Source organism: Lolium rigidum, chromosome 4, assembly GCF_022539505.1.
Source record: "Lolium rigidum isolate FL_2022 chromosome 4, APGP_CSIRO_Lrig_0.1, whole genome shotgun sequence".
Lineage (NCBI taxonomy): Eukaryota > Viridiplantae > Streptophyta > Magnoliopsida > Poales > Poaceae > Lolium > Lolium rigidum.
Window position 1 is genome coordinate 176627832 of NC_061511.1, and position 11656 is coordinate 176639487.

An 11656-nucleotide genomic window follows, 5' to 3' on the forward strand; every position below is an offset into this window, starting at 1 on the left:
AGTAAATGTGAAATGCAGAATTGACACATCCAGTCCCCTCCCATGCAAAACATCTTTAGTCAGTATAGTTATCCAAATTAGAACCACTTTAACCTCGGCAGGAATTTTAAACTTCTAGGGTTTTTTTAGGGGAAACCCAATACTCCATTTCAGCGCTCTATAAGGAGATCTGACTGAGAAGCCTTTTTCATGCAGAGATCTGAGTTAATACTTCAAATTCCTTTTGATCATCTCGATGACTGAGGAAGAAGAAGAATACATGCTCAACGATATTGCTAAATCCGGTAGAAGTGTGGGTTCTGGGGGTGTGTTACTTGACTCGGTTCCTCCCTACTCGTTACAACGTGTTCAAAGAGATTGTTTTTTTTAGATCAACAGGGGTCTCCCCCCAGCTCCATTTTTTCCATTGAAAAAGGAAGCCAAGTTTTACAGAGTACAAACCACACATAGACGAAAACAGGAACAGGCATTTTCTTGGGGAGATTGGCTGCCATCCCAACCAATCTCCGAAATACCAGCACACCTGGGAACAAGATCTAAAAAGAAATAAAGTGCAGGCTAGGAACATACGATAGCTAAATCCATTACAGAGAAAATGATCAGAATGAGGTTGCCAGCAACACTCCCAAACTCTCCGACTTTTTCTTTTTCTTGCCGGCGTCCTCTTGAGACTATCTTCTTCTCCCTCTCGAATCAGGTGACCACATGAATCTTATGGGAGTCACCAGGGTTGTCCAGGAGGTAGGCCGGCGACGCTCTGCCATCGAAGCTTGAGTTCCGGGGAAGAGATCCAGGTCGAAGGAGGGACATCTCACCCCACTGGGAGGCAAAGAGGCGCTCTTAAGCCGGTTAGCGAAGCAGGTCCATGAATCGACCAGTTTTCTCCAGATTCTAGCTCTTTGAAAGGTTTCAGCCAATCCCGAAGGAGGAAGAGAACCCTTCGCCACACCTGTTTCACATTAATCCAAGTGGTTTTGTTAAACACCAAACTATTTCTATTAAGCCATAGGCTCCACGAAGCATTGAAGAAGCTACATTAAAGTGCATGAATTACATAGCCATTTAGAAGCAATTGATTCAAAGTTAGTAACATGCACCTCAAAAATCTCTTCAAATAAGTTCCAAATAGATCTAGCCACAATACATTCAAACAAGAGGTGGTGAACTGATTCAAACTCAGAGCACATCTCACAGTTCATGGGTTTAGGAATACCTCTAGCTCTCAGATTATCTCTAGTCATGATCTTATTCTGAGAGAACAACCATAAGAAAACTTGGATCCTAGGAGGGATCCAAGTTCAAAGAGATTGTAATGGTATTTGTAACCTTGATTATGTTCACTAAGTTACACAACCCAATTTCAAAAAAAAAAAATGCTCAAAAGAAAGAAGGAAGAAGAAGAATATGGTAGCATTCATAATTACGTGGCTCAGCTCACTGACAAAATGTGAGCCCATCATCACTGGCTTAAGTAAGAAGAGTTGTTGGGCCTGGCCCATTTGTCTTGCTCCGCATCCCCTACGACCTCCTCCTACCTTCGATTCTAGAGAGAGAGGCATCGCATCGGCCATTGAGGGTAAACGAAGGGAGAGCGGCGGAGGAGGCGAAGGTACCATCCATGGCAGCGGTGGTTCGGAGCGTGTGGCAGGGCATCAGGGAGAAGGGCCTCGTCAACTTCTTCCGCTACGCCCGCGACGAGGGATACCTGTAAGACTCTCCTTCCCCCCTCCCTCCCTCCGTCCTGGATCTGAGATTCGCCTCTGCTGCATCTAGGGTTTCTTTTCCAATTCCAATGCGTCGCCTATGGTTTTACTGCTTGCGGTAGTTCGCTAGATTCGTTCGCATCCAAATTACTGAAACCAAAAGGGTACGAAATGGTCAGCAATAGCACATACTCCTCAAATGCCTAAAACACCCAACAACTTACATACCTGCAAACGATATTTGCTGGGACTGCAAGGACTGAGATCATAGACACAGCTGCTCCTCTTGGTCCAGGCAGTTTATGCCAAAATCATCTTGTACTGCATGGATCATAATTGTACTCGGCAATATATCGCAATACAACTTAGCAAGAAAGTGAGGGATATGGGAGGAATATATGATGAACGAAGTTTCATACCGTTGGCAGGCTATTGTATTCGTTTGCTCCGCAAACTTTGCATGTACGGAGTGGCGGACACAAACTTTCCGAAGCCTGGGAAAACTACAACTCAAGTGCTTAGGATGCTATTTTCTTTAAAAAAAAATCACCTTATAAACCCACTCGAGGCATGGTTTTGCGCTGCCTGCCCCTAGTAAATTCACCTTCTACATGCTGTTTCTCCTTCCCGAATTAGCAGGAGGACTTTAATTTCTCTAGGCACTTTAGCATCGTAGAAACATAATATTTTGGGACCTAATTACGCATTGCAATTAGATCAAGCCAGTTTGGAACTCCCACATTAAGGTATCTTCATAGTGAAAACAGGCGACCGGCATTGCGCTGCGGCTGATAAGTATATCCTTTCATCAGGATACATAGTTCACTCTGATGAGTATTGCTTACAACTTAATGTTTCCAGTTGGGATCCCTACTCTTTAAAAGGAAGCACTGCCATTCTTTTCAATTTTCTGAATTGCTACAGATCTATCGCTATTCAGTGAAGGAGTGTCACCATGTACACTTTCCTCTTGTTAATACTATATCACTTTAGTTATGTACAAATACTAGTTTCCCGTAGTTGGGGAAAACGCTAAATTCTGCACATGTTGCTTTGTTTATGCTTCTAATGTTCTACCATGGTGTTATTTGCAGAAAATGCCTTCCTGACGGAAACTTGCTGTAAGCCCTCCCACCAATCTCTCCAATTTTGCAGGAAGGGATGTGATTTTGTGTCACCGAACAGATTTGTCTTCTTTTCAGGCAAACCAAAATTCACAACATTGGCGCAACCCTTGTAGGAGTTGACAGTTTCGGAAACAAGTACTATGAGAAAGTACACGACACGCAGTATGGTGAGTAGCTTTACCCTAGTTGATATACTACAATATTCTTAATCTTGAATTCTGCTGTATGCCCACATTAGAAATGTTGACCACATAATAAACGATATACATTGTCACGTTAAAAAGAGCAGTTTATCAGACGCTTACTCACCATCATTATGATATCCCACCTCTTGTTTTCTTTTTCGTTTTTCTAATGCCCGAGATCGGGAAATTTGCTCTTTAGTGATCATATAAAGATGAGGATTGCTGACAATGTTGTGGAAAACTAAATATTATTAAATCTCCAGGAAGGCACAGGTGGGTAGAGTATGCAGACAAGGGTCGTTACAATGCATCCCAAGTGCCTGCTGAATGGCATGGATGGCTGCACCACATTACGGACAGTACTGGGGATAAGGCAAGTGTTCCTCTAATGTTGCGTGTGCTATTTCCTGCAAAAATTGCACGCTTGGGTGTTCTGATATAAGTTACAGTTTACATAAATGATTTATCTGCTGTATAGGCGAGGTATTTGGACGAATGTGTATGTAAGAAATAAATTAGCATTTAGGCGTGTGTATAATGCTTTGGAATAATTGGGGATGCGAAAACTTATCTTAGTTTTATGCTATTTGTAACTCAAAACAGGTTCGCTCATATTAATATTGGTTCTTTCTTTTGGGACAGCTGTTGGAGGAGAAGACTAAAAAGTACATCATGGAGCACAGACAGAACTACACCGGACAGGGCGACGATCTGATCTACCACTCCAAGGGGCATGCTCTAAACCCAGGGCAAAGGGACTGGACAAGGTACCAGCCTTGGGAACCGAAGAAAGAGGAGGCCTCCTGATCTCAATGGTACCCGATAATCCTCTTTTGTGATTTTGCGTTTGGTTTGGTTGGTGGATCTGAGACTGGCCAGACATCTCTGTTCCATGCACTGAACCTGAATAATGTATCTGTTACTGAATACCCTGTGCTACCGCTGAGCACTGAACAAAATTTAATCCCTGCGGGGATGTGCCAAACAAGAAAACTGTGGTGAACGAGTTCTCTGTGTTTGAAATCAAATATTTCCTTTACAGATGTGCATGGTGTGTGTATTTTGGGATGGTGGAAGTCAACAATATTGTTGGTAATTCGGTGGCGTTTTTGCTGTTCATTCGTACATCAAGATTCATTTAATGTATGAAACCTCTACAAGACATTGCTGCTTTAAGGTCCTTGCAATATCACTTGTATGAAACTCGGAGATTCTAGGAAATCAGCTCCGGTCGGTAGCGACTCCTGTAAAAGATCATTCCCCTAGACTAGACTAAACTCAGAGATGTACTGTCGGAAGCAAGGTTCAGAGGTTCTACTGAATAGCATATCCTCTCTCCAGTGCACAAAAAGAAATAACCTCACCTGCTAACTTGCAAGTTGCAACATCGCGTGGTACACGTGATGAGCTACCCTTAACCAAAGTTGCAACTGCTAGCTTGTACTCGTAGCGGCGATGGTTGACTTTCTCAAAAGAAACATATCAAGATCGGACAGAAACTCAATCTGCTCGGGCTGGCCAAATGTGCAGATAAAATAGAATGAAGAGACGGAGCGAGGTAGTAGAGAGAGAGACGTGGGGTTATGTAGAAAGAGCACGTGTGGACGACGACGTGACTGCTCCAGTGCCTTCTTCTACTACTTGGTTATAGTTAAATCTTCGTGTACGAGACACCTCCACTGGAGATTGATTCGTTAGTTTACTCTGGAAGGCTACCTAACCCCCTTCCTCCTCCCGCGGCCTCACCTAAGCCAAGGGGGCAGTTCAGAACTGCAAACTTCAGCGCTAGCGCAGCACAGGATCAAGATTAATGGCGTCCAAGGTTAGTACTTCTTCTTCTTCCTCCTCACCCAGCCAGGTTTCTTGGCCAAGCGATTTCCCTTGTAGCTACTCCACTAGGGAGGTTCATAGCTCCACTGGTGTATGTCTGTCGGCTGTTCGATTGAATTCATCGGGCGGTTCAATTCCGTGTGCAGGACGAGAGGGATGTGGAGATCCATGTCTCCTCCCCGGCGTCCGACGACTGCGAAGCTACCAGGCCCTTGCTCACCGCCGCCTGCGAGGCCTACTCCGTCTCCGCCGCGATCCTCCCGTACGCCCGCTTCTCTCTCCTCTTTACTGAATACAATTGACTGATTCAGCTTTATTTTTCCGACTTACTAACACTGCAAAACCATCAACTTACTCTGCAACCAAAAATAATTGTGTACCTGACACACTTGTCTGAATGGTTCGGTGAATTATCTGTAGCTTCTTCTTCCCAGCTTTGGGTGGACTTCTCTATGGCTATGACATCGGGGCAACATCTGGTGCCACCATATCGCTCAAGGTTACTTACCCATTACTCTGTCCACACCACCACCACCACTATTTGCAGTTGCTCATAATTATCTCCCTACTCGAATTGCAGTCCTCCACATCCAGTGGTACAACATGGTACAACCTGTCATCAGTGCAAACTGGACTCGTGGTAATACTCTACTCTGCATCACATCAGACTCTAATATGACTGTCTCACCGAGTTTGTCCTCATTTAATCTGCTCTGTGCTTTGCCTGTCATTCTGCTGTTCGGCGATGCAGGTTAGCGGCTCACTCTATGGTGCTTTGATCGGATCCGCCACGGCATTTACCATTGCAGATTTTCTGGGTACGTCTGCCCTGCCACCCTCGTACTCTGAACCATGCTCTTCGGTGCAATCTGGTCTTGTGTTCTGATATGTTTCATGCCTATTACTTGCCACAGGAAGACGCAGAGAGCTTGTTGTTGCTTCTATCTCGTATCTGGCTGGGGCTCTTCTCACAGCGGCGGCTCCTAATTTCCTTATCATGGTGGTTGGTCGCTTTTTATATGGCATAGGAATTGGGCTGGTAATAAAACCGGACGATGCTCTCCTTTATCTCATAGTTCACGTTGCAAATTATATGATTATTATGGACACATACATTTCTGCATGAGCCTTATGTGAGTCGCTTTTGTTAGGCTATGCACGCTGCTCCAATGTATATTGCAGAGACTGCTCCAAGTCAGATTAGAGGCATGCTCATTTCTCTCAAGGAGTTCTTTATTGTTCTTGGGATGCTTGTAAGTGCAGATTCAATGTTTTTCCCCTCTTTACCACTCACTCATTTTCCAGCCTACTTATTTTCCATTTCCTTCTGCAGCTTGGTTATATAGTAGGTAATCTCTATGTTGAAGTGCTATCTGGTTGGCGCTACATGTACGCCGCCAGTACTCCGATATGTGTAATCATGGGAATTGGGATGTGCTGGTTACCTGCTTCACCTAGGTGGCTTCTGTTATGTGCCACACAAGGGAAAGGAGATCTGCGGGAGACAAAAGACAACGCTACACGTTGCTTATGTCGATTGAGGGGTCAAGCTTCACCTGATTTGGTTTCAGAGCAGGTTAATTTGATTTTGGATGAGCTGTCATATGTTGGCGAAGAGAAAAAAGCAGGCTTCAGTGAGGTCTTTCAAGGAAAATGTCTCAAAGCAATGATAATTGGATGTGGATTGGTGTTCTTTCAGCAGGTAGGCTCTTTAATCTTTTTATTTGACTGCTGTATGCTCCTACCTTCTATTCATTCCTTCCATGACATCAGGATGATTTTAATATGGCGTTTCTTTCGTCGTGCTCTATATATTTGGTAGGTCACTGGTCAACCAAGTGTGTTGTACTATGCTGCGACAATCTTTCAGGTACTGGTACTTTCGCATATGAAATTATTCAGTTCAATTATGTCATTTCTTTGTGGTAAATTTGGGCTCTCCAAACAATGGAAGCTCCTTCATGTTAAAAGGGGTTCAGCGCTACAAAGCATTGCCAATCTTGTAGGGCTAGCTGGACTGACAGGGTCTTGCCTTGAAACATATGCGTTATTTTCTTTTCTTTCTGCATTAATCATAGCTATCACTATTTGCTTGCAGAGTGCTGGATTCTCTGGAGCATCTGATGCCACTCGTGTATCAATTCTTCTTGGCTTACTGAAGGTACGTGCTGATACTTTTGCATAAAGTTAGTGAAACCTAATAATATCCTGCACTGATATATACCCACTTTAAGCTGGTTTAGAGCTTTCAGACTGAAATTGCGAATGCTTTGACAGAAACTCAACATACTATTACACACAGTGGGTCCATCTTATTTTTAATTGAATTCTGGCCAGTATATCTCTAGCTAAATTTTCATACTATGCTGATAAATGCATAATAAAATTAGTCTTAACTGTTTGCCACTAAATTGCACATGACCTTGTTTCTGTTGAAGAAATAACAAGATATTGCTGACATTCTGGCTTCATCTCTGTAGCTGATTATGACTGGAGTAGCTGTTCTTGTGGTTGACAAACTTGGCAGAAGACCATTACTCATTGGTGGTGTTAGTGGAATTGTAAGTCTGCCTTGAACATGTAGATGTCTTATTTAATACAGCCAAAGCGCTCGTTAATATTCGTTTACTCAACTTTTTGTTGTTACCTGCAGGCTGTCGCCCTATTCTTGCTGTCTTCATACTATACCTTGTTTTCGGGTGCCTCTTATGTGGCTGTAATAGCACTTCTACTGTATGTTGGCTGCTACCAGGTACTTGCAGAGTCAGCTTACCCTTATTTTCCCATAAAAACAAGTACACGAGGGTTCCAGTGAGGAATATAGTTGGCCTTGGCTTTGTGGAATAGTACTTGGCTTGCATCCACACCAAAGTTTCAGCAAAAATGAAATTTACCTGTGAGTTTTTTTTGTCTGACTAATGAGATGAGGTTAATTTGCAGTTATCATTTGGTCCGATTGGTTGGCTTATGATTTCGGAGGTTTTCCCGCTGAAACTGAGGGGGCGTGGACTGAGTGTTGCTGTTCTTGTGAACTTCGCCTCCAATGCCCTGGTCACTTTTGCTTTCTCCCCACTAGAGGTATGAGCCTGCTGTTCTTTCCTTGTGGGTTTCACCATGGAGAATGTACTATCAAGTTAGTTGACTGCTATTCTGCATTGTGCTGCAGGACTTGATTGGCACTGGGGTTCTCTTTGCTTCGTTCGGGGTGATTGCGGTGGCTTCTCTTGTGTTCATATTCTGCATCGTGCCTGAAACTAAAGGGCTCACGCTGGAAGAAATTGAAGCCAAACTGTAGACCCTGTTGTCCGCAATGTCATCTTCTTTATTGCTCTTCTCCACGGATTTTGTAAGCTTCATAGTATTACATTGAGAAAACCACTTATCTATCTCCGAGTAAAATATATCTACATAGAATGTGTCCAAGTAGCATAATCTTAATGAGCGAAAAACTGCTGAAGGGTATAAAAATGTGTGCTAACACACAGAACCGGTCAAATCTAACAAAGGGGTGTCTCAATGGGAAAATCTGTCCGGGCAAATAACGGTCCGAGGACATTAAAATGTTTGTGTAAACACCCCCAGGGTCGATGAGAATTGAGGAAATGATACCCTGGTGGAAAGCTGTTCGAGCGCTTATATGTGCCAAAACCTACCAAGTTGGTGATATGAGAAAATGAAGCCATATGGAAAAGATTACACATTGTATGAGACATACAGTGACAATTAAGAATACAGAGTTATTGCAATGACTGATGGTGTGTCCATATAAGTTGTATGATATCTCTATGCCTTTACCGGAGAAACATGATCATTTAGAAATATATATGCTAGGCAATTATTTTGTGCTCTCATATGAATTCAGACTAGTGACCAATTTAGAATAACTATTACAAAAAGTAGATTAATAGACATGGTTATACCATGCATTCCTGCATTGCTTACATGGCAATAAATACATGGCGTAGCAACGCTGCATTGTGCCTTTCCCTTCTTTTATTTGACTTAATTTTGGAACTATCACCTAGCTACCCTTGGTCATGGCTTGGCACTCCAAAAAAAAAGGAATCAAGAATTTGTCAGCGTGTTGGCCGGCATGTGTAGTATCTAACAACTAAGGGAAAACACATTGCTAGCTCATAGACATTGTTCACAACTTCATAAAGTGGTGCATATCTTGATATATTTACTAGTAGTACATCAGTACATCTTCTTGTGTATTGGTGTGAGACAAATTGGGCAGCCGTTCTTAAGCCTTGGAAACATTGCCCATCTCTCCAGGCTTGTGTCATGGTCGGCCATCTCCCATCTGAAAACACCCCAAAAAACAGTTTAACTCTATAGGTCAATCTTTTTCCATCAAATAAAGAAATTTTGCTTTAAAGTTGACACCTGAAATTGGTCACGAGGCGATGAAGAAATATTAGCATCATAATCTTGGCAAGGTTCATTCCCAGACATGTTCTACCGCCCGCTCCGAATACCAAGAAGCTGTATGGCTTCATATCATCCTGTCCACAACAACACCATTTAAAAGTCAGTGTCACAAAATTATTATTTATAGTTCTAATTTGTTAAGGCCTACAGTACATACATTGAACCTGGAAGGGTCAAACATCGTTGGATTATGGTAGATGGTCGGATCATAGTGTATGGACCTTGCATCGACGTTTACGATCCAATCCTTCTTAATGTGGAATCCTGTTGTTACTTGTATCTCTGTTAATAAACAACATCTTCGAGCAAGCAGAAAGAAGAGATTAGTGAAGTTTAGTTACCTGCAACCTGACAGTCCTTGAGCGCTACTCTCGGAAACCAAGAAACTATGGTCGCCATCCTTAGGGATTCTTTGACCGTCTTGTATGCGTAGTCCATGGTATTCAGATGCTGGAGGGTAAGAGGTGAACCATGATGCTTGGATGCCAGATCAAGCTGAACCGACTGCATACGTATATAGAGAGAATTGCCATCAAGAAATGAACTCATATATTGGTTATGTATACACCTCCTCACACACTCACTCTTAATTTCTCTTGGAGGTCTGTGTTGTCACCCAGATATTTGATCATCCATGTGATTGCCGTTGCTGTTGTCACTTGCCCTGCGTTCAGTTACAATTTACGAACACAAGGCTTTAGTACATCATGCGCCTGAACTGAAACATATTTTTCTTTGTCATTAGCAACTAAATTAGGTTCCTCACATCTGTACCTGCAATTATGAGTGTCAAAATGTTGTCCAAAATCTGTTCATCCGTGAGCGCTTCTTCAGGCGCATCCGTATGGCTCTTGAGGAGAAGGGTCTGCAGGAAGTCATCGCGACGATCTAGTTTCAGGCTACTCTGTCTCCTCATGGATATTTCTTGCCTCAGGACATCCATGATCCTTTTCCTTGCCTGACACAAACAACATTTTTTTTTTTGATGTAACACAAACAACAATTTGGCATCAAGAAGCTAGCTATAAATCATTCAAACATGGGAATAACTACTGGTTAATCGATTGAGAATTCATAACCGTCGGATCAAGATCGTCCAGCATCATACATAGATTGGACGGCTCTCAGCAGCGACTGACAAGTTGTTAACTACCACTCTGTTTCAAAATAAGTTTCCCAACTTTATCTATCTAGATACGGACGTGTGTAGATACAGGATACATCCGTATATATAAAATATTGCGACACTTATTTTAAAATGGAGAATTTGAAATAGCATAAAAACAGAAAATGAAAGAGTAGGTAGGCAGGTACCTGTATGCCTTTGTAGAACCTTGTTCCAGGCAGCCTGAGCGGCACCGCGAGCATGGCCTGCGTTACGTCCATGACGTCGCTCAGCAGCCGCTCCAGCTTCTGCGAGTCATCCTGCGGCCCGATGAGCATCTCGCAGATGGCTCTGAAAGTTACGTCCAGAGCGACGTCCAGCACGACGACCCGGTCCTGAAAATGGGTGGCAAGCAGCTGGCCGGTGGTCAGACGGTCGAAGGTTTCGGCGAAGGCGGCGGTGGACGCCGAGGCGAAGAGGCCCGCGACGGCGCGGCGCATGCGTCGGTGGGTATCGTGGGAGGTGCAGAGGAGGCTGTGCTCGCCGAGGAGGTCGGCGACGGTGCGGACGTAGCGCTTGGCGAAGTGGGGCGGGTCGGCGGCGAGGAGGCATGCGGCGGCGGCGAGTGCCTTTGCAGAGAGGAGGAAGACGTGGGTGCGGCCGAAGAGACTGGTGCGGAAGCAGGCGCCGTGGCGGAGCGCGCGTGTGTGGACGAAGTGGTAGAAGCCCCTGCCGCTGCTGTTGTCGGCGAGGAAGGAGAGCGTCTCCGCCCCGACGAAGCCGCGGCACCAGCTGCCGATGCCTCCCGGCGGCGGGCTCCCGTTCTCTTGTCGTAGGTGGAAACTACGTAGGGCGCGGTGGAGGAGGTACGTGATGCCGCCGATGGCGGCAGAAAAGAGCAAGATGTGAGCAGCAAGGCGCCATTCTGATTCCATCGTCGTCATCGTCGACATCATCTCCGGGCGCCGGCCCGAGCAAGCTAACTGATGTGATCTCACCAGCGCTGGCACGCATGCATATGTAGGGAAAGCATGCGCGCGTGCATTCTCCAGATCAATCATGCCGATGGATCCGGCAAGGATACGCGTACGTGCCCGATGGATGATCTGATGGATTCCAACCCCGGCCACTTGCATAGTTGCATTGCATCTTTTCCTGCTGGCCTCTGCTTGAGTTTCAAGATGGGTATCATCATCTCACTATTATTCATGCAAATAGGCAGGCACATGTGTCGACGAGATGCCACCGGATTCTTTTTTTTTTCGTTTGCTA

At 44.4% G+C, this 11656-nt stretch overlaps 3 protein-coding genes across 3 annotated transcripts; 2 read left to right on the forward strand and 1 right to left on the reverse strand.

Moving 5' to 3' along the window:
- The first annotated feature begins 1531 nt into the window (after positions 1-1531).
- Positions 1532-4058, forward strand: LOC124646443 (probable NADH dehydrogenase [ubiquinone] 1 alpha subcomplex subunit 12). Its single transcript, XM_047186555.1, has 5 exons — positions 1532-1707; positions 2798-2824; positions 2906-2997; positions 3279-3388; positions 3658-4058. The coding sequence occupies exons 1-5, from the start codon at positions 1619-1621 to the stop codon at positions 3820-3822; spliced, it is 483 nt and encodes a 160-aa protein (XP_047042511.1). The 5' UTR covers positions 1532-1618; the 3' UTR covers positions 3823-4058.
- Positions 4059-4653: 595 nt separating this feature from the next.
- LOC124706404 (D-xylose-proton symporter-like 2) lies at positions 4654-8268 on the forward strand. The gene is made up of 14 exons (XM_047238068.1): positions 4654-4837; positions 4992-5107; positions 5266-5344; positions 5426-5485; positions 5597-5663; positions 5760-5884; positions 5997-6098; positions 6179-6547; positions 6668-6715; positions 6944-7006; positions 7326-7406; positions 7499-7597; positions 7786-7923; positions 8012-8268. The coding sequence occupies exons 1-14, from the start codon at positions 4826-4828 to the stop codon at positions 8138-8140; spliced, it is 1488 nt and encodes a 495-aa protein (XP_047094024.1). The 5' UTR covers positions 4654-4825; the 3' UTR covers positions 8141-8268.
- Positions 8269-8977: 709 nt separating this feature from the next.
- LOC124705730 (abscisic acid 8'-hydroxylase 4-like) lies at positions 8978-11376 on the reverse strand. Its single transcript, XM_047237437.1, has 8 exons — positions 11139-11376; positions 10594-10991; positions 10054-10237; positions 9864-9943; positions 9621-9783; positions 9437-9543; positions 9235-9353; positions 8978-9151 (listed from the first exon to the last, which is right to left on the reverse strand). Exons 1-8 carry the CDS (start codon positions 11338-11340, stop codon positions 9043-9045), a joined length of 1362 nt encoding a protein of 453 aa, XP_047093393.1. The 5' UTR covers positions 11341-11376; the 3' UTR covers positions 8978-9042.
- Between the last annotated feature and the right edge of the window lie 280 nt (positions 11377-11656).